The sequence below is a fragment of the Pyxicephalus adspersus genome, chromosome 7 (genome assembly GCF_032062135.1).
Source record: "Pyxicephalus adspersus chromosome 7, UCB_Pads_2.0, whole genome shotgun sequence".
Classification (NCBI taxonomy): Eukaryota; Metazoa; Chordata; class Amphibia; order Anura; family Pyxicephalidae; genus Pyxicephalus; species Pyxicephalus adspersus.
In genome coordinates this window covers 65,877,299-65,899,255 of record NC_092864.1, presented here as the reverse complement: position 1 = coordinate 65,899,255, position 21,957 = coordinate 65,877,299, and the positions used below count along the sequence as shown (strand labels likewise).

Below are 21,957 nucleotides of genomic sequence, written 5' to 3'. Positions count from 1 at the left end.
AACATTTCCTAGGTTAGTTACACATTTTTGTGGTGTGTTATTACATGTTGTGATGAGACATTCTATGTCTGTGCAAAGTGTGTCCTCAACCAGGGTGGAAGGGTCAGGAAAACAACATAAAAATTTAACTGGGTGATAGAATATACCCATAACAAGAATTTCCTGATCAAGTTCATAAAGGAAATATCAAGTATTCTTTTTACAGAAAGTCGTACATGGTAAACAATTTATAAAATCACTTCATCGTGTTAAAGTTTATGTGAGGTTTTAGGGATTGGATTTACATCCACTATAAAGTGACTCTGTTAGGTCAAAAATATGCCAGAACTGCATAGAAAAAAATGTAAAATAAAAAATGCAACTGCAATACCTGCCTTCAGTTTCGAGCACTGAAAGATTTCCTCTCTGCAGTCCAAAGCCATTTTTATTCAGGGTTGCTAGATGACCAGCATCATTTACCTTACTTCCAATGAACTCAGGGTACCATGGACAATATCATCATGCAGACTCATGCTTATGTAGAATGCCTTAGAGAACCTAACCACTGGTCTTTGCATCATTGAGGATCACTTTACAACCAAGCCCCGCTCTAATTAGGAGAATTGTTTTCTGAAGTTTTTCATTAATGAACACCTCCAAAAGTGGTAATCTTTTGTTTTTCCCGCTGTGGAATAAGCACCAAAAGTACTTTAATTTTATTTTTTATATAGTGTTTATATTTTTATAGTGTTTATTTATATTTAAATAAACACTAAAAAAATACTTTAAACAAGCGCTTATTTATTTATGTATTTGTAATTGGAGAAAAATGTTTTTTAAGGTTATATTTTTCTTATTTTCCTGGCAAATTCCTGGCTGGCCAACAGCAGACATTTCTAAGCAGTTAGACCAATTCTAGTGTGTTGTTGTGATCTTTAAGGATGTGTATATTGTATGTAGATATATTTTTAACTGGAGTGTAAATTAACTCAACTTTTCTGTGATGTTAGACTTTTGGTCTAATAACATTTCTTTGTTATTCTGAATGTTTTACTTCCTTGTTGTTTAGGTGCATATTACAACAAAGACAGCCTCTGATGAGATCAGCACCCAATATGTTTTGGATAACAGTGGACATATTGTATCTCAGAAGCCATCACACCTTGGAAAGGGTAAGAAAAAAATACAACCTCAGAGACCCTATCAGACTTTTCTGTTGAAAAAAAAAGAGCCAAGAGCCACCATCTTCTCCTGTCTTCTTCCATGTTTTTCTTACTATGTCGCCCTATCTCGCACTGTGCAGGCGCAAGATCAGGTGACGTAGATTGGGAAAAAACAGAAAGATTGGCAATTTTTTCCCTATTGATGAAAGGGCATTTTCTGCGCAATACAGGACAATACAGGCAAGAAATGTGGTTAACTTCTCAAGTTTGAGTTGTGTCTTGTGTTTAAAGCGAAAATAAACTCAAAATAAAAAAACACACTTACCTTTAATCCTGCTTTTTCATTTGGGTCACGAGTCGTCCCGGTGTCCATCTTCGGCCCGGCGTTCTTCCTGTGTCCCCGTAGATGGGGAAAAATAGATTGCCAATCTCACTGCACCCACTTTTTTTCTTCCATTAATGAAAGGGCTCCTTCTGTGCATGCCCAAGATCAGGTCACAGAAGAGCCTCCCAGGATTTGTGACATAGGTATCCTGGGAGGCTCTGCGCTGCCATTCAGTCTTATCTTTTTTTTTTTTTAAAGGGTGATGCACTTAAAAAAAAAAGACTAACAAACAGAATTTTTACTTTAAATAAAAGGGTTCTCTACCCTTCTATGTAAAGTAAAAATTCTGAGTTTAGGTAAACTTTGAAGCAGAACGCAAAATATACAGGTAAATTATTTAGTCTTCCTAATTAGACATCTTTGCTAGATAGCATAGCCTGGTATATAGTTACACACTTTCTGGTTCTGCATAAGACAGAATAAGAATGAAGAGATGACATAAGAAGTTGCTTTGCAGTACCTGGCTGTAAGTATGTCGCTTTTCTGGCTGTGCAGTGTAGGAGATTTATGTAATTAATTGGATTCTCTACATAGAATTTCCTATCGTTTGTCACTTGTTGACTTCCAAAAATATGTCTGTTTCAGCAGTGTATTTAGTTGTTTGGTTGCAGATGTTACAATCCAAATGTATAATATCCTTTTAAATCTATTTGTTCCCATGTAGCATGAAAGTCTACCTGATTGCATATAAATGGATATGTACATTAAAGTGTATTGTTTAGTTGGACCCTCATGCTACATAATGCAGGTAATAGTAAATCCAAATGAGATTTACAAAGGTATTACAATCTGGTAATAGAGAAGGTATGTGTGGCTAGGTTCATTATTTATTATAACTTAACTCCAAAATTAAAGAAAAAAACCCAACCTGTTCCTAAAAGATCCAACCTGAGCCTAAATACATTGAAGTTAAAGTAGGCAATTGCATAGGCAGCCCATTATCTAGCAATATATCCCAATGTGAACTCAACGTGCTGGAGAAAAGACCTTCACACTTCAAAGCTTATAAACATTAGATTGACATGTCTCCAAACACAAGGGGCCTGATTTATTAAAGTTCTCCAAGGCTGAAGAGAATACACTTTCATCAGTGGAGCTGGGTGATCCAGCAAACCTGGAATGGATCTGGTCCACGATTGAAATTATTTGCCAACAAATAGCAAATGACTTTTAAGAAATCTTTTTCAGGTTTGCTGGATCACCTAGGTTCACTGATAAAAGTGTATTCTCTTCAGCCTTGGAGAACTTTAATAAATCAGGGCCAAGGTGTCCAAGTGTTTGCTTCTGTTAAGCGTTGCTGAGAAACCAGAGCACTACTAAAGGAAAACATACTGCAGGCTTGGGAACACTAATGAGTTAGTAGCTTACTGCTACAAGTAAAAAAGGGCTTTTAACCACCTGGGCGTTACACTGAGGTCTAGATTTCTGTTCCAAAAGTGTTACACTGTTTTTCATGAAATTTTGTTTTTTAAATTGTAGACCTGTAACTTACAGAAATTTGTCCGAACAGGGTTCTAGTAGATATCCTGAATAATAAAAATGTTTGAAACACACAATCATGTAAAAAAAAAAAAAAAAAACTTTTAATAAAATTAAATAAAATACACAAAAATGAGCTTAAACAAGAATACATAAATAAATGAAAAATACTGAAAATACAATAATTCGGTATACTGTATAATAATATATTTTTCTAAAACACCTCCCTAGTGTCCGTCACATACCTATAGACAAAACCACATAAATATATTTTCTATTATTTTGTATTGGATTGGATGCAGGACTTTGTATTCAATCCAATACAAAATGAGAACAAAATTCAAACTCTCATTTTGTATTAGATTGAATACAAACTTCTGTTACCAATCCAATACAAAATGAGAATTTGAATTTACCAATTACATGCTTTGTATTTATTTTGAATTATTTTGTATTTGATTGGATACAGGAGTTTGTATTCAATCCAATACAAAATGTGTTTGAATGAGTTTGAATTTGAATTTCCCGCACACGCGCCGATGTCATCGCCGAGGGACACGCACACGCTACGGACGGAGAAGAAGCCGTCCGGCTTCTTCTTCTCCGCCGGCCGGCCGGCTTCTTCTCGGAGAAGGCACCCGACGCTGGAGGGGGAACACGACGCTGGATGATAACAGTGGGACCAGGTAAGTGATGATTTTAATACAGGGGGAAAAGTTCGGGCTTATCGATAATTGTAACTTTTTTTAGCCCGAACCAAGGTCGGGCTTAACGGTTGGGTGGTTAATAAAGCTACCTTGAAGACTAGGATTTATTTATATTTATTTATTGTAATTTACAAAAGAAAAATGTACACAATAGACCTGGATTTTATTAAAGTTCTTCAAGACTGGAGAGGGTACACTTTCATTAGTAAAGCTGGGTGAGCCAGCAAACCTGGAATGGATTTGGTCCAGGATTCAAAACATTTGCTAGCAAATTACATTGAAGAAATCCATTCCAGGTTTGCTCGATCACCCATCTTCACTGATGAAAGTGTATACTCTCCAGTCTTGGAGATTTTTAATAAATCAGGTCCATTGTGTGTTTTTAACAAAAGTCTAAAATCTGCACATCCCTATTTTAATGTAATGATGAAACTTGGGTTTATTTAATCCATTAAATAGCTCATTGAAAATGGCATAACACAATACGTTTCTTGATCACATGCTCAAGAACCAACTCGGTTGTGTAGTGGTGTCATCTATGTGCTCTTCAGTAAAGTGTAGTCACAATGAACCTGGATGCTGATCGTTTTGGTTTTCTGAATATTAAATGTTGCCGTACGTTATGCTTATGCATTCACTTGTTTTTAGTATCATTCTAAATAATGCAACGCGTCTTACCATCTTTAAAATTGTCATCTTCATATCCCTTTTTCTTTTAGGGACTACAGTGACTGTTCTCAATTTATTCAAGAATTTGCCAGTAAGAAAACAATATTTTTCTACCACCAAAAAATGCAAAGCAGAACTCAAAAAAGTTCAAGACCTCATAATGGCATATGCAATTATTAAACCAGAACTTAGGATTTTACTTGTGCACAATAAGGTAAGTAGGCTAATCTATGTAAACTGATTTACATATCTTTTTATAATGATTTATTTACAGTGTTATCACATCTTATAGTAAAATAAAACACTACCTGATCATTGAGGTTGTCATGTAAAGATATTGTATAATTTGTCTAGCTTTAGCTTTCTGCTGGAGTTAGACCAATAGTTATACTGCACTCAAGTTAAACAAACTGTATTTAGGAAAACCAGTCTGAGAACATACCTTTTGTGTTCCATTTAACCTTAAGCTACATGACAGAACAAAACAAAATTCTATTTATGATGAAACCTCATCATACATCTGACAATCACATATATGTATGTATATATATATATATATATATATGTATGCATCCAACAAACATACAGCTGACAGATTTCTATTGTACATTTGACATGCTATCTAATATGCAGTAGAGGGCGTTCTAACAACATACATGCTGCAGCTCCATGTTTGATGCCAACACTTTATCTTTCATCCTCCTGAATTAGGTTCATTATAAAGATATTGTGTGTTATAGCCGCAAGAGGATGCTGGTGAGTTTCATAGTGACAAATACTTTTAATACATAGCAATGTTTTTTAAAATTCTTTTCCCAGCCTGCTTGCTCTAACCAGTTAGAAAACTGTTGCTTTTGTACAAAAGAATAAGGAAGACTTGCAATTTTGACTTTGGCAAGTCATTACGTATTTTCTTTAAACTATATCGTGTTTTGAAGCTATTCCCCATCAAATTTAAAAAGGAGGCTTCAGAACCTAGACAAAGTCTCCAATACTGTAATCCCTTTTCACCTTTTGTGTCCATGTTAAGCCCAACTCCAACCAAAATGTATTTTGTCTTGGATAAAAAAGGAAGGGTAGAACTTTTGTCTTGCATTGAGAAGAGAGTCCTGAAAACTAGACTGTTCAAATTTACCTGCATATTATGTTTACATATACAGACGTGAAAACTCTTGAATATTATATATAGGCTGCTTAATGCCCAAACATATTAAATAAATACCTTTAAAAACTACACTAGAATAATCTTCATAAATGCAATTAGATACATTCCCAAGGTTTTTAGAAAATAAAAGGATAAAAAACCATGACCAAACCAAAGCCTTCCAAGCTTGCCACTTGCCGTTGTAATACCAATGTTAAAGGATTTATGTCAGTGTACTTTTTATAAAACACATACGCAGGTAATCCAAGCAGGTGCCTTCAAGTAACTATCCAGTTAGAATAAGAACCTCAATATTTTCAAGAAGCTGTAGAATACCCCCAAAAGAACAGTGCTCAGTATTCATGCATTGCAGGTAGGCAATTGATCCAAGTTACCCGCTGGGTGCAGTATACCCCTTCAACAGAAAATGCTTAATTTTCATGCACATCAGCTGTAAATATCTAAAAATATCCAAACTGCATATTCATTCCTCTTATCTGTAGTTCAGTAAATATGCCTAAAAACAGTTCCAACAACATCATACCTACTAAACAAGATCCCAGTTCTTTGTAATTCTAGAGCAATCCAGTATACGTACATTAATATTATTATACAGTATTTATATAGTGCCAACATACAATGCAGCTCCTTGCAAGTCCTAGTCATGCCAGTGACTAGCTGTCCCTAGGAGCTCACAATCTAATGTCCCTACCATAGTCATATGTCTTTAATACAGTCTAAGGACAATTTTGGGGGGAAGCCAATTAACCTAATCGCATGTTTTACGTACATAAACTCATACAAATGACATAGGAAGGAGAGCTGTTCCAAGTGTACAAACAGTGTTTGAAAAATTGTACTAGAACACAAATGGATAGATAGGCCTGATATGTCGGCCAGAATGCACCACGTACCATATACAATCGGATGCAATTTGTAGTGGAACACAAATGTGTAAGCAGAGTGGATATGGCAGCCAGAATGCACAACGTACCTGTTGAAGGAGATATGAATGCAGATGAAGGAGGTCATTTCATCAGTGATGTTAGTTGATGATGATGTTACCTGGATTAATTCTCAAAGCCCTAAAATTTTGGCAAGTGACCAGGGTCCCATGTGACCTTGCCTGATGTTTAAATAGAAGTGCTTTGGGCCCTAAATATGGATGAACAGCTAACAGCTTTTAGAATATGGGGGGTATTTCTCCACGGGATGGTCGGATATTGGTACACTGACCCATATTTGTTGGAGGTGTTCACGGGTACGGGGATTCTGAAGTAGCAAGTGTAAGTAGGCAATTTACAGATTCAGCAATACCTTTAAGGCCAAAGGTGTGTTTACTACATTTGCACAAGATTTCCTTTAAGAAATATGAGACATCTTTAACGCTGCACCTCAATAATGCAGCTCGTAGCATCATTCCCTTGTTCTGGAATACGAACAATGTGACCACCATACAATTTTGGCTGGCCAAGGTGCTGGGCATGTGACCAGGATCCCAAGTGACCTTGCCTGATGTTTAAATAGAAGTGCTTTGGGCCCTGAATAAGGATGGACAGCCAACAGCTGTTAGAATTTGGGGGGTATTTCTCCAAGTGTTTATAAACAAACAACGTATAGAGATGATGCCAAAGAACTGACAGAGATGCTTTATAGTTGTTCCATAAACCAAAGTGATACTGTATCTAGTACTTAAGGAGGAACTATGCTGAGAGATTTTGTAAACTGCTATTGCTGACCTGGTTCTAAAATACACAGCTTGCCTAGTTGGTGTTCTGATCCTTCATTTTTTAAATCACTTATCCAGAATGAGATGTTCACTTATCCAGATCACTGATCCAGATGAGAGGTCAGATGTTGCTGTACAGTTTGTTGCATGCTTATTTTAGATTTTTTTGGGATAAAGCAAATATGGTTGGATCATGTCCTGGGATATTACAACCGACAAAGTTGGTATGGCATAAGTATCCAAAGTCCATTGGTGTCCATGTGTCCACATACAGGGATTGGAGGCTAAGAATCACCAGTAGTGCAAAGAAGCAGACATAGTCTGGCTTAACAACCAGCGCTTAATGGTTTTATTTTAAATCTAATTTTCAATATATCTTGGTTGTTTACCATGTGACAGTGGATAGATTTAGATCCATAATATTGAACCGTGATTATTTTCTATCATATATGTGCCTGCTTGAGAAACATTGGCAAAAACCTTTTCACAAATTTACTAGATCTGTGATAGAATATTGATTTTACATTATCTGCAATAAACGCACCTGAAAATTTTATTGGTTTAAAGTAAGTATCTTTTATGATGTTGTAGGAATAAAGGTATGTTAGGTTTATTTACAATAATTTTTAGCCTTTTGTATATTAATATTATTACACAGTATTATTTAGTGCCGACATATTTTGCAGCACTTTACATCAAGTCCGTAGTCATGTTACTAACGGTCCCTCAAAGGGGCGCACAATCTAATGTCATAGTCATATTTCATTAACATAGTCAAATGAAAGTTTTTCAGGGAAAGCCAATTAACGTAACTTTTTTTTGTAAGAGTTGGGAAAATCCAAATCCATTTCATGCTCCAAACACCAAACTCATGGGTGAATAATTTATTTATACACCACATTGACTTGAAGGGAAAATTATAAAATTAAGAAGAAGCAGAGAAGCATGGATGAAAGTACCCATGTAAAGTTACTGTGATTATTTAAGCTTGAGTTATAAAGGTCTGTAAACATTTTTTTACAGTACAGTGTTCTCCCTAGCCCCCCTTAGCAGGACGCACCACCCAGAACTTTTCAGTAACCACCAAGCTGTTTTTGGTGTACTGAAGAGTTGGGTTACAATACAGGGACTGACACTCACCTACAATTTCTTCCCACCGGGCGTACAAAAATTTCTGGGCTGAACACTGCAGTAGTAGTAGTTACAGAACAAAAATGTCAAAAGCCCTGCAGTCATTGCTGATATTTTTTATGCAATATTTCATATTTTATATATTTCAATATTATATATTTCAAATATATAAAATTGAAAATTTCCTAAAACATTTTTAAGTAGGTTATTGCTTTTTAATATTTTTTATACTGATTTAACTCTGAATGTAAACTTTACTGCTTTCAGTCTTATTGTAAAATTAAAAATGCATTTAATCTGTTGATCACATGTCTTTGAGAGGACAGTTTTGTTTCCACTAGTTAAACCCATGAGGTTAGTATTGAGCTGCTGTTACACTTAATATCTTTGGAATTTCTGTGTGCTTTTAGCACTTCATGACAGAGTATTCTTACAGGTGCAGGCGTGAAAAGGGATGACTAAAAAATCCATAATGTGTATGTTGGCAAAAGAGGACAGGGATGGTTAGGATATTAGTAATATAAATCATATGATAACTGCAATCCTTGGTATAAATGTAGCTGCTGTGCAAGGTAACTGTGCCAGGAAGCTGAACGAGCACAAAGTTCAGCAGTGGGTTCCTATTCCATCTGTGGCGTAGGAATCTTGATGGGGAAGCTGGCAGCCCTCGGGTCAGCATTTAGTTGAAGATTGAATATAGTGTCAGCAGGTCAAAGCCTCAGAGATAAGCTGCTCTGAATTTATGTCAGGCAGTATTCTGGCTTCATTCCAGAGTACAGGTACGTGCGGATCTGCACTACTTTTATTTTAGCAAAAAAGTTTACTAAAATAGCATCATAGGAAATAAGTCTCATCACGGGTCCAAAAATATGTGTTTAATCAAGCTGTTCCATAATAACTAGGTATTACCCAGCATTTCCAAAAGCCAAGTAGTAGACGCAGCATCTATGTTTGGTCCTAGATTCAACATTTTTATTGCTGTTTGAGGTATAAAGTGCAACATAAAACCCAAAGTACAGGAGAACTTGATACAAAATACAAACAGAACAAATAAAAAGTTGTAGCATATACAGATAATAAAGTGCAAAAACACTGAATAGGCAAACATGGTAACATCACACTGCAGGACAATACTGTAAATCAGCCTAATTCATTACTATAGAAGTGAGAAAACTCTAACAGGATGTAATGCTGTATGCACAATTAAGAGGGGGAGGGTGTGTAAAATTTATTTATAACTAATGTCCCCTGTCAAACTTTACTAGTCTGACCTATGTAAAAACAGGGGACTAAATATGCACGAGACACACGGGCTGTTATAGTAGGAGGAGTTGGTGATAAGAGTTGTAAAAAGTTGCTCCACTTCATCTGGTGTGCACACTACCTTTTGGATCTGTGACCCTGGAATACCACATGCTAAAAAAACATTTCATTATTTGATGGTTGCAAAAAAAGTTATACTGGTATTCTCAGAAAATGTTTTTTAGTTTCAAAGGAAGTAATAAATAATAAACCTATATTTAAACATTTTGACATTTCAAGGAAACTTTGAGATAATTGGGCATAATATTGCAGATTTAATTATAAAAATGCTTCTTGCCACGCAGTCACTCTTATCCTCTGAATGAAGTACTTCCAGTCATTTACTTAAAACATGCAGGCAGAGTGGTTCTAAAGGTCAAGAAGACAGAAAATATAGAAACAAGACTGACAGATGGGTAACCACCTATTTAGTCTTCTTCCGGTGTCTTCTGCACACGATGAGTCACCGGGGAGTTCTCAGTGATGTCGGTGCGTGAGGGCATTACCGGCGGGGTGGGAAATTCAAAATCCATTTGTATTGCATTCAAATGTGTAAAACAAATGATTTAAATGTGTAAAAACAGTACATTGTTTTCATGAACATTTATTTTACGGTAAATATAATAGTATGACTATAATATTTATTCTTTTTTCAAAATTAAAAAAAAAAAATATTATATATATGAATTTATTTCATTTCATATTTTTACATATACATATTTATACATGATTTTGTTTGAAACTTTATTATACTCATACTATTATATTATACTGTAAAATAAATTTTCATGAAAAACAAATGAGAGAAATGTACAGCTAGGGAGGTTAGATAAGCTGCACTCCACAACTTATTGAGTGCACATTTTTATTTATTTTTGTTAACAAGCATACCACAATGAACAATACATGTGTGACAATGCATTGCAATTCCTGTACTTCCAGTTACTTAAAACATGCAGGCAGAATGGTTCTAAAGGTCAAGAAGACAGAAAATATAGAAACAAGACTGACAGATGGGTAACCACCAATTTAGTTTTTGCATCCTCAATATAGTGGGTGACACACCTGACCAATAGGAAGCCTTAGAAGAAAGGAAGGTCAAAGCAAACCCACCTTTTTGCTGACCTGTCATGATTTGCAACCTCAATATCTTTTGGATCTGCTTATGTTTAATTTTAAAAACATATATTCTTGTGCATTTTTTACAATATATACTGTTCGAATTTTTGGGTTTCGGTTGCAAAGCTGATCTGCAGACAAGCAGGTAAATGTACAGATGAACACATAAGAGAGCTCCTTGTCAAATGCTCCATACTCCTGTCTCTTCATTCTTGAGTTTTACACATTGAGATGGTTAAAGGCATAAATAAAGGTATATAATAGGAGTGCCAATTTACCAAATTTTTCAGAATTTCCTATTGAATTAACATTTTCACCGTTTCAGTGTCAATGAATGGTTTGAAAATCCCTATTCTTGTATGTCCTATGTTGTTTTATAACTCTTGGCAATAGACCAGACTTTAAGTAGGCATGCTGAAAAGCAATAACTTGCCATGGAAATTTGTCATGGAAATTTGTAGCGGATTTCACAGTGCAATCTCAGTTAAAATGTGCAGTTCATGGCAAGGTTATAGGTCAACGTCATGTACAGAAGACACCTGCATTCTGCTGGGATAGGAAATAACACCCGTATTTGTTTTCAGTGACAGAATACTTTTGTACAATGCACTATAGGTGTTGATTACTTTACGATCTACATTTTTGCACATCCGCCTGAAATACTTGGCATTTTTTTTTAAATTTGGGATTATTTACAATAATCGAAATGGAGTTACAGTATTTTTGGCTCCAGTAAAAGTGCCATAGAGAGAGGTCTATTTCGAAGATATTGTTAATCACATACATCCTTACATACTCACGTCCTTGGGAACTTGCTGTCAGCCTCTCGGGAGCACTATTAACATTTCTGGATTTTAACCTTAAACCATCAAAATGCGACCGGCACACTAGAATAGTGATGATGTACGTGTCTTTTAAATATATCATAATCTTTATATATTTAAGCAATGAATTGTGTATTTCTTCTTACCTTAAAACAATTTGAAAAAAAACAAACAAAAAAAGAACAGTGTATTGTTGAAATATCAACAAAATAACATAACAATGGTAATTTGAACAATACATAATATGTTAGTTCACAACCCATTCATAAGTTATCGGTATAGAAGCCTAACTCTATACAAAGTTCATCTGAAATATTACCTAAATTATTATTTTCTCGTTTCGCACTTTGGCTTCCTCAGGGGTAGGTTGAGACTAAAATTGGTTAGTTGTATAGATCCCAGGGCTTGATATTGTTTTTGTTGGCTATTGGAGACAGTAGCAACGTAAGACTTGTGAAACAGGTCAGTGAAAGAGTAGGACTTGTGAAATGTGAGGTTTACAGCGTCAATAAGTAAGCAGACAAACCACAAGAACCACTTTCTGCTACCAACCTAGGCTTTAACTTTCTGCAGCTATCTTAACAATATACTTATGGACTAATTCCTTTATGGATTATTTTTCAGACCCACCTGGGAATCCCAATACCTCATTATTATCTGCAATAGCTATAATGTACAGCAAGTCTGGCAATTTAAACAACTAACCTATGAACATTAATTTGTATTAAGTGCTAAAAAGGCAAATATTAGGCAAGGTTGACTAGCTGGAAAGTTGATATATAAGTGATACTTTTTATTAGATAAATATCTTTAATGGAAATCTCTGCAATTACTCTTTTTTTTTTCTTGCACACAACAGTATGCCCAATGCAGACGACCTAGTGTTCATTAAAACCTTAGCTCAAATATATTTAATTACCATGTGTAAGTTAGTTTTATATATTGTTACCATTTTGTTTGTTCTTTTTTTATTACTATTATTTTATGTAACTCGTTTTTTAAAAATTTATCCTATACCCTGGAGCTGCTGAGTACCTCTATTGTAAGTCTCTTGTGTGATCACATCAGAATTTAGGGTACCAGCAATTGGTGTTCTGACAATAAGAAAATTTACTCTTAATGAATTGGAACACATCTTTGTTGTTTCCTAAAGATCCAATATAGAGCTGACATTTGGGAAGGGGGGGGCATTGGTAATTGCCTAGGACCCCCATATTTAGTAGGACCCAACGAGTTTCGCCTTATGCCCATGGCCCCTTTTGTACCTACAGAGAACTGTACAATTTTCAGGTTTCACTAAGAGTATTGAGGTTCACCCACTCTGTGGGTCTCTATTGACCCACCCACTCAGGGTGGGTGCAGCAAAAGAGAAACTAGTGCCGCCGGGCAGAGGGAGCTTGTATTTAGTAGTAAGTAATGTGTGGTGTAAGAGCAGCCTAGTTTGTAATATTATGTATAGCTCAACTATAATGCAGTGTGATGTGGGTATTCTTCTGTGTATGTGTATTCTTCTGCAGTGTGCAGATTGTGTTTTGTTTGTGTGTGTGTATACAGTGCTATGTGTATGTTTGTATACAAAGTGCAGATTGAATGTCTGATCTATATGCTTATAGTGCTTGTCTGTATGATTTTATGCACAACATCTGCTTGTGTGTGCAGATCTGCATTTTATAATTCTATATTATGCATGCTTTTCTATAGTACTAAATTATATGGTTAATACATGGAGCCTGATTTATTACAGCAAGACTGAAGACGATGTACTATCATGGTTGAACCCAGGTTTTTCCAGAAAACCTGCAATGGATTTTGTCCATTATGGTCTTGGAGAGCCTTAAAAATATAGGCCCATCAAACCAGCTTAGAGAAATCCAAATGTAAAGAACAAATCCACGTTATATCTACTTTGTAGCATACCGTGCATATTTTGTTGTATTTACATTTTTGTCCCTAATCATCTATCCTCCCTAGCGGTAGAAAAAAAGTTGCTGAAAGCGGTAACCCCGAGTCACACTCCAGGTAGGTAAACCTATGGGAAAGTAAGTAAATACAGTGCTTACCTGATCCGCCGGCGTCCCGCGTCGTCCATCGCCACGATCCGTTTTCTTCCTTCTTCTTCCGGTGTCTTCTGCACACGATGAGTCACCGGGGGAGTTCCCATTGCTGCGTGTGTACGTTGCCGGCGGGGCGGGAAATTCAAAATCCATTTGTATTGCTTTCAATATAAAATAACTGTATTGAATGCAATACATTGGATTTAAATGTGTAAAAACAGTACATTGTTTTCAAGAAAATTTATTTTTTTTAAAAAATATTTATATATATATATTTTTTTATTTCTTTAATTTTATATTTTTACATGATTTTGTGTTTTAAACTTTATTATACTCATACTATTATATTATACTGTCAAATAAATTTTCATGAAAAGCAATGCACTGCTTTTAGACATATAAAATCGGAAAGAAATGGTACTGCTAGGGAGGTTAGATAAGCTGCACTCCACAACTTATTGAGTGCACATTTTTATTTATTTTTGGTAACAAGCATACCACAATGAACAATACATGTGTGACGATGCATTGCAATTCCAGTTGGCAAGGTGCATTCGGGTCACATAGGGAATGAATAGTAGTACACCAATGCATATTATGTGTTTGATTTTTCCCCAGAGCTGCAGTTTATCTACAACTGACCATGGTCCTGTTTCTAAACTGCTTCTTGTCTAAAGGACCTAATGTTGGTTTTTGACTTCAAATACATTATTTGCCCAATTTTCATCTTTTGCTCTTTCATATCGGCTTCTTTTTTGTAATTATCTCTAAACTGGATACATGTACACAGAACAAACAACAGCCAGAATTTGCTAATAAATGTACCCACTGTGGAGGGGAAGTACATGTACAGTATATCCAAAGCATTTTGATAAAGCATTTTTCCAGTGTATGGCACGCCACAAGTCATTATCTGGTTATTGGTTTGTCTTGGATGTAACTATTGGATTCTGGTTCAGATGTAGCTTTGCAGTAACAGTTTTATAAATATTGTGAAGTAAATTATAATTTTCTGCCCATTACATCCTATACATTTACCTTTCGTTGGATTTTTAGTTTGTCATGATTATGATGTTTTTGGTGTTTCAAACTGTTCTTTTTTAGATGTGCTTGTCCCTTTCCCATCCTTTTAATCTATTTGTAAACTAGCATAGGGAAGAATCACCTACAAATTCCAGAGCCCAGTCTCTGCAGGTGACTTTATAAGAAATTTCAAAATTGTTTACTGGCTGAACCACAGTTGGGCTAGGTGCAACTACAGAAAAGATGAAAAGTTATATTTTCTAACATGTTTTATTTGCTTGGATATAGTAAAGAAGCAAAGTATTTTTAAAATAATGTCTATTGGCTTTTGTAGTCATGATAGACTAGTTCCCATGTAAAGTTTAACCTTTTTTTTCCTATTTGTGCATTTTATTTAGCATATTACTACAATTTACCTTTTTTACCTTGAAACAAAATTTTACTAATAAACTACAGGAATTTGTATTTAAATGTAAAAATGTTATATATTTTTACAAATATACTCTATTCTGTTTTGAAAATGTAGTATAGGTAGTCAGAACTCTTCGCATTACCTCTAATTTGGGCCAATATGACCCCCATCTTGGGGAAACCCAGCCTTTCCTCTGGCCTATGTGGGCCTGTCTTTCTGAACTGCCATTGCAGTACTTCTGTGCTCATTTTCAAAACCCCCTAAATTGTGTTCTGCCTTTTACCACACTCATGGTATCCCCAGATTACTGCCTCCAATGCTTTCAATTTCAAGATTTTGTCTATATCTTTTTGAATCCCTATGTTTGTTGTCAGAGGGCAAACACATTTGATTTCTTTACTTTACTTTTTCCCTTTAATTTCTCCATTTCCTCTACTATATAATGATATGAGAGAGGAAACTGGGTCATCAGTTGTCAGAGTTTAATGTTCATAAGGCACTTGCTCTCACTCATGGAGCTTGGATGGCATCCCTGGCACAAAATGTTCACTTCCTAGTATAACTTTTTGTTTGATCTTTATATGATCTTTGCAGTGGTTCCACCTCAATGCTGGCATTGTGATCTGTCCTTGGAACGATGTTACACATTTGGTGGTTCTCAAGTGTCTAAAGTTATCTCTAAAGTTATATCTAAAGTATAATAAATCTAGTATATGAAGTTTGAAAGTTTCTGTAATTAATGATGCCTTGATGGATGCCAACATGTCCCCTAAAATTGTCTTTTGCAGAAAATTGTTTCTGTAGAGAGGAAGCATCTTTTGACATATCTTTTTGCTTTCCAGAGTAGAATTCCCTGCCATTGGAAAACCACCACTGTTTCACCTATAATGCATGGATAAATTGATCACTTTGTTTAAAGTGTTGCATGCCGGAGTTCTAAATTGCTTTTAAGGCTTTTCATCATTTTCGATCTTATTTGGATAGATTTTGCTTTATCTTATCTTTGGGTTTTGCTCCATTTCTTTTTGCCTGAACACATCCTTTCCTTCTCCCTCCCAAACCCCCTTTTTTCCCATCATATTTTCCCTTTTGTTACTGGCTTCTCTTTCTTTTGCTGCCTTCCTTCTTCCCTGGCTCCCGGGGTCACAAATTTGTTGGTACTTGGTCAAAATTTACTATTCTGCACTTCCATTTCCTTTTATTTGAGTGCTTTCCTCTTTACATAAGTAAAGGATCCGTTGTTTCCTTGTAAAATCTCCTAAACATGTACGTACATACACACGCGGAGTCTACCTAACATTATTTGGATCACACACTTTAAGCCTCCCATTTATTACCATGAAATTCTAACAAGAGTGCTACAGTTTTATTGATTGTGCTCTGTTACCATCCTAAAAAATTGATTAGGTCTTTATTCTTTTAAAAAAATCCATTAATATTCTAAATTTAGTTGTGTGAGTCTGTAAGAAAGGAGCTGTTGCTTAAAAATATAACCAATAAATTTACATGGGCATCTCACAAATGTCCAGTGTACTCTCTTGGGAGAATATATCCTCCTGCAGCTATTTTGCAGTTCCCCACAAGCCAGAGAGATTAGATGTGTTATCCGGATCCCTGTTTCCTGTGGATAAAGATCTACTTCTTGGGAATGGAGATTTGTCACCTAAAATCTGTTGTGCTAACTTACAAGAAGCACAGTGTTTGCTATTTTCTTGTAACAGAAAAGCTGCAGCTGTGCTGCAGCTGCCTTAACAATGCGAAATTTACATTCTTTTTAAAAGTGAGTAGAAAGGTGTTACTTTTCAGTTGTTTCATTAAAACTAAACTCTGTGGTCACCCTAACTGACCTGTTTTACCCCAACAGTCACTATGTGTATGTGTAAGATTATAAGATTTTCAATAAACACAAAGGTGGATGAACATAATGTTTATTGTAGCTGTTGGTTTTCATATTCGTAGGACATTATATTAAACATTTTTATTGTGTGTTCCTTATATGACTCTGGAATTTTAATGCTTTATTTATTGTATTTTTACAGAAAAAATATAACCTATATGTAAAAAAAAACTCACAATGAAACATCCATCTAATATCACACTTTTGTGCCATTTTGTTTAAAGGTGGTTATTAAAAATACCAAAAAATATCAGGGATATCATTTGAGGTCCCTTATATTTATTAGGTTGACCTCCAATGCTTTGGAGTGTACTTTTTTTTATTTAAAAAGTGATATTTCTTCTCCTTCTTATTTACACTATAGAGCCCTCACATTTTGAAAAATGCCTCAATATCATTGGTCAGTAAGAATAAAAACGAAATGCCTTGGCATTCGTGAGATTTACAAATGCCTAAGTATTGGTGGAATATGGAATAAAAAAATTGCCCATGCATTGTTGCAATTCTATCCACTTTATTCACAGACATTGAGAATAACAAAACAGTGGGAGTAAACAGAAAATCATTTCCTCCCTCTCCGCGGTATTCAGTATTCAAGTGGGCCATAACCATTCAGTTGGTTGTAGTTTGGTGCTGCTGCTCTTGGCTTTTTACAAAAAAAAGTCATATACCATATAATTTATTCTTTCTGCAGAATACATTCTATTTATCACACAGGCCTTGTTTGTAGACCCTTCAATATACCAGATTTTGTTTTAAATATCTAATAAATGTTTGTAGTATAAAATAGCATAGTAGAGCAGGTGGAAAGCATGTTTGCTTGCCTGGTTAGTTCTAATGGTTTACCATTAAGTGCATTAACAGAGTTGAAACAAGATACATTTGGCCACCTCTTGTTAAACCCAAGATGATCTTCAGATAGTTTTGCCTCTTTAAATCTAGTACCGCATGGTGTATCATCATCCACTAGTGTCAGGTTCTTTCTTGGCTTTTTATTTGCTCTAACTCGTAAATTTCATGAAACAAACTTAGCATACATTTTAGTTGCAGCAGTGAAAAATATATTATTAGTAAATTTTTTTTTTTACAAATTATGTGAACTTTTAATATAAAATAAACCCTGGCTCTAGCTTCTGAACCTACAGCTAAAGTAGTGCATTCTACCTTAGCTATTATGTTCTGATGATCATTTTGACATAGTTATCTCTAAAGATAAACACATTTTTTTTTCCATTTTATGGTTTATTTTTATGGTTGGTTTGCTTATTATTTTTGTGCAACATTCATATTTGTACATGTAATGGTGCAGTACTATTTCATCTAGGGGGAGGGGGTGCACAGCAGAGGAACAGGGAGGAAATTAGTATTATATGCAGGTAGTCTGCCACATTTTATAACTGCTAACAATTGCTATTCGTTTCACTGACCCTGACAGGTGGATCTGCTTGACAGTCAGCTAGGCAGCTTGTATTATATAAAATTGGCAATGGCAGCTTTTGTGTTTCTTTTTAGCAAATGGCTTATCATCTACTGCTGCAAAGATTGATAGAGGATGATTCAGACTGTGAGTTGTTCAAGATTTTATCTTTATTATATTAGTTGTTACTCTATACCTTCTGCCAGTTTAGCTATCCCTGATGTATTTGGTTTTCCAGGTTTTCCATTTTAAATTTTGGAACAAAATGAACAAAAAAAAATCATAAAAAGAAAAAATTTGTGTTTAAAAAAAAAATATTTAATTTTAAAAAAACCTTACTTTTCTAACATATTTTCAGGAATGAAATAATAAATAATAGAGGCAACGTTCCAGATTTAGGTACAAAACAACATTGGCTTCACAATTAAATTAGAGTTTTTCAGGTTTTCGTCATTTATTGAGAAGCTTCTAATTGAGAAATACATTATTTGTCCATTAACATCAACAAGTGTTTCTGATCTCCAGTATCACTCTAAAACTTTGCCCTCAGCATAAAGAAGCACCTTTTTATTTCTGCATATTTGATGGTTAATGATAGAATTTACCTTATGTAGCATTACAAAAAGCAAATTCATAGTGTTCCATTCTAATCTGTAAAACTAATACTAAAAAAAGATAGGAATACGACCTACCAAAGACAAAGCATTTTTTAGCTTTTGTATTAGTATACCAGATAATAGGGTGCATTATTACTCTATAGTAATGCATGTTGTACCTCTAGGTTGGTTGTTTCTTTATAGCAGCTGTGACTCATCCTGCAGATGATATAGTATACTGATTCATTTTAACTCTCTTGCTGCTAAGTGTCCATGACACTTGCTGATCATCGTGCCTTGATCTTCCCTGATAGCGAGTCCCCAACTCCTAATTAAAGCGCATGCATCTGAGCTCAGACTACACATCAAAAATGCATGAAAGTTCTCTTACAGTGGAAATTTGTTTTACATGCAACATGTTTGAAAATTATTAGCAGTATCCACTATCACAAAGTGTGCATTTAATATGTCCTCATGTTTCGCTGCTTTCTGAAAGCTGTTTACTAAAGTGATCTCTTTACAGTTATGTAGATCTGCTACCCAGGAGGTCAAGCAATGTAATAACATCCTTGCAATAATCAGCAACCCAGATTTATTACTGTACCTCTGCTTCAGTTTAAACATAGGATTTTATAAACAACATCGTGTTTATTTAGCTACTCTTGAAAAGATTACTCCCAGTTACGCATACAAAGCTATTTGTATGCTCTTCTGGTGAAGAAATAAGCCAAGGTTGTGAGTTGCCTTAGCCTAGGTCACAACCTGTTCCTTCATACATACTATGAAAATGAAATTAGAGAATGAAGGGAGAGCGAGTGTCACTCCTAAGCATTGCTTTTCATTACCATCTCATTGCTGGGCATCAGGGATGTCAGGTTACTACAGGGCAGAAATGTCATCTCTGCAAAGAAAACCTGCATGGAGACAAATATGGGGCTGCCATTGATGATCTTCCTTTAAGAATACTATTTGCCTGGCTGTCTGTCTGAAGGATGGCTCTTTGCTCAAGTAGGGTCTTGGTAGGCAAGGGGTAGGCAGTATAATTAAAATATATTAAAATTAAATTTCAGAAGAAGAGACCCCTTTTTTCAAGGCTTGGTACTGTTAAAGTGTACTGAACTGATAAAAATCAAAGAATTCTAAAAATGTAGTTAGTATTACTACTCCAGAGGTTGATTAAGCCATAAAGACTTTCTAATTTTACTCTTTGCACACCCAGTTTGTTCTGGATCGTTAACACAAACAATTGAGTTACTGGACCTTTTTTTTTTTTTAAGATCCTCAGGGTGAACTTTTCGTGGTGTTGAAAATACTCCAAACTAAAACCCGGTGCAAAAAAAAGTGAAGTGCTCAAGTGTACAACACAAAAAATTGCACCAGGTGCTCCACATGGTCCCGTCCTCTTTACCTGAACCCTCAGGGGCGCATGGCTCCTGACGGGACAAGCTTCCCAAATCTGGAGAGTACTCCACCCGAGCCATAGCCTAGGCAGAACACCTCCACATACTTTGGGATGACCGGAGCCAAGCCCTCTCAGCATCTTTGAGCAAATGGGCTCTCCAGAAGAGAGATCCAAGGTTAGGGGGAGTGCAGACTTAAGAAATGCACACTCCTCACACCTAACTTTCAGGTGAGGCCAGATGGACCATCCGCTACTCGTCTGGTGCATAGTAAAAAGTGCAAGCTGTGCAACAAAAGACGTACACAAAAAAAAAAAAAGGGAATAGGTTACTGGACCATTATCACAGCCTATCAATAGTATTTTTAATGGGGGGGGGGGGCAGTACAAAATCCCTTAAGGCAGAACTTCAGCCTTTCCTTTGCTTACTCAGATTTCACTTTATATAGTTGGCTTCTCACAGTGTGTATTAGAAACTTCAGCAAAAATAACCCACCTTATTGTCTAGATAATGGACACATTTATACATATCCTGCCATCATTTGCTGAGATGTGCAACAAGTCTTCGCTGAATTATTCCTGGAAATATATATCTCAGGAGAAGCATACAATGGTACAGGTAATGAGATCCGTGTTACTGACAAAGCAGTCAGTGGAAGCACACAATGGGCCTGATTGCCGAAGACCAGAGAAAATAGGCTATTATGGGAGAACCTGGGTGATCTAGTAAATCTGGAGTGGCTCTGGTCCAGGATTGAAAACATTTGCCAGCTAATAGAAAATTATTTGGATTCCAGGTTTTTGGATCACCCAGGTTCACCAATGACATTCTATTTTCTCTAGTCTTGGAGAGCTTTAATAAATCGGGTTCAACATGTGAGCTATCGGCCACTAATTGTTTGGCAGTTTTTTTTGGCTTTGTTGTCTGTAGTATAGGTAATAGTTCAGAATCTAAAACTCCCAATTCATATATTTTACTACATCGAGCCACCTAAAAATGTTCCTTTTTCAACATTTTTCAAAATGTAATTTACATTCTAAAGAGATACCTAGACAAATACATATATATCTTTGTGTATAGTCTTTTGTATATTCCACTATTGTAGATTCAATAGCCAAGCACATTTCTGCTAAAATGGGCTGCAGGAGAAATTTATTTTATAAATCTATTTATGTGCACATAAAAATGAGAGCTTTCTTTATAAGGAATCGGTTTGCAGGTAGAAACCAGCTCAATTAGAGATGTCAGTGCATGGATATCCATCTAGCAGGCATATATAACTGAAATCAAGACTAGCATGAGAACTGCTAAAACCCAACAGATGCTAGTGTTTATGAGCTTGTATTTTCAGATGCCCTTTCTAGAGAATACTTTACAAGCAATACATCCAGTTGGCCTTACTAGGAACCTAGTCAGCTGGTTATGTGAATTTGTGAATGTATCTTTGGTAACCCTTTCAGTGCTAACATACATTTGGAACGGATATTTATTGTGGCATATAGGTTAGCAGTAAACAATGTAAATCAA

At 35.5% G+C, this 21,957-nt stretch overlaps 1 protein-coding gene across 1 annotated transcript in view; it reads left to right on the top strand.

Moving 5' to 3' along the window:
• Positions 1–485: 485 nt before the first annotated feature.
• The window catches only part of PMS1 (PMS1 homolog 1, mismatch repair system component), a 33,630-nt gene continuing 12,158 nt past the window's right edge, over positions 486–21,957 (top strand). The window contains exons 1-3 of the mRNA XM_072419148.1: positions 486–518; positions 1,049–1,151; positions 4,433–4,596. Coding sequence (XP_072275249.1) covers positions 486–518; positions 1,049–1,151; positions 4,433–4,596 — 300 coding nt within the window. The remainder of the gene's footprint in view (positions 519–1,048; positions 1,152–4,432; positions 4,597–21,957) is intronic.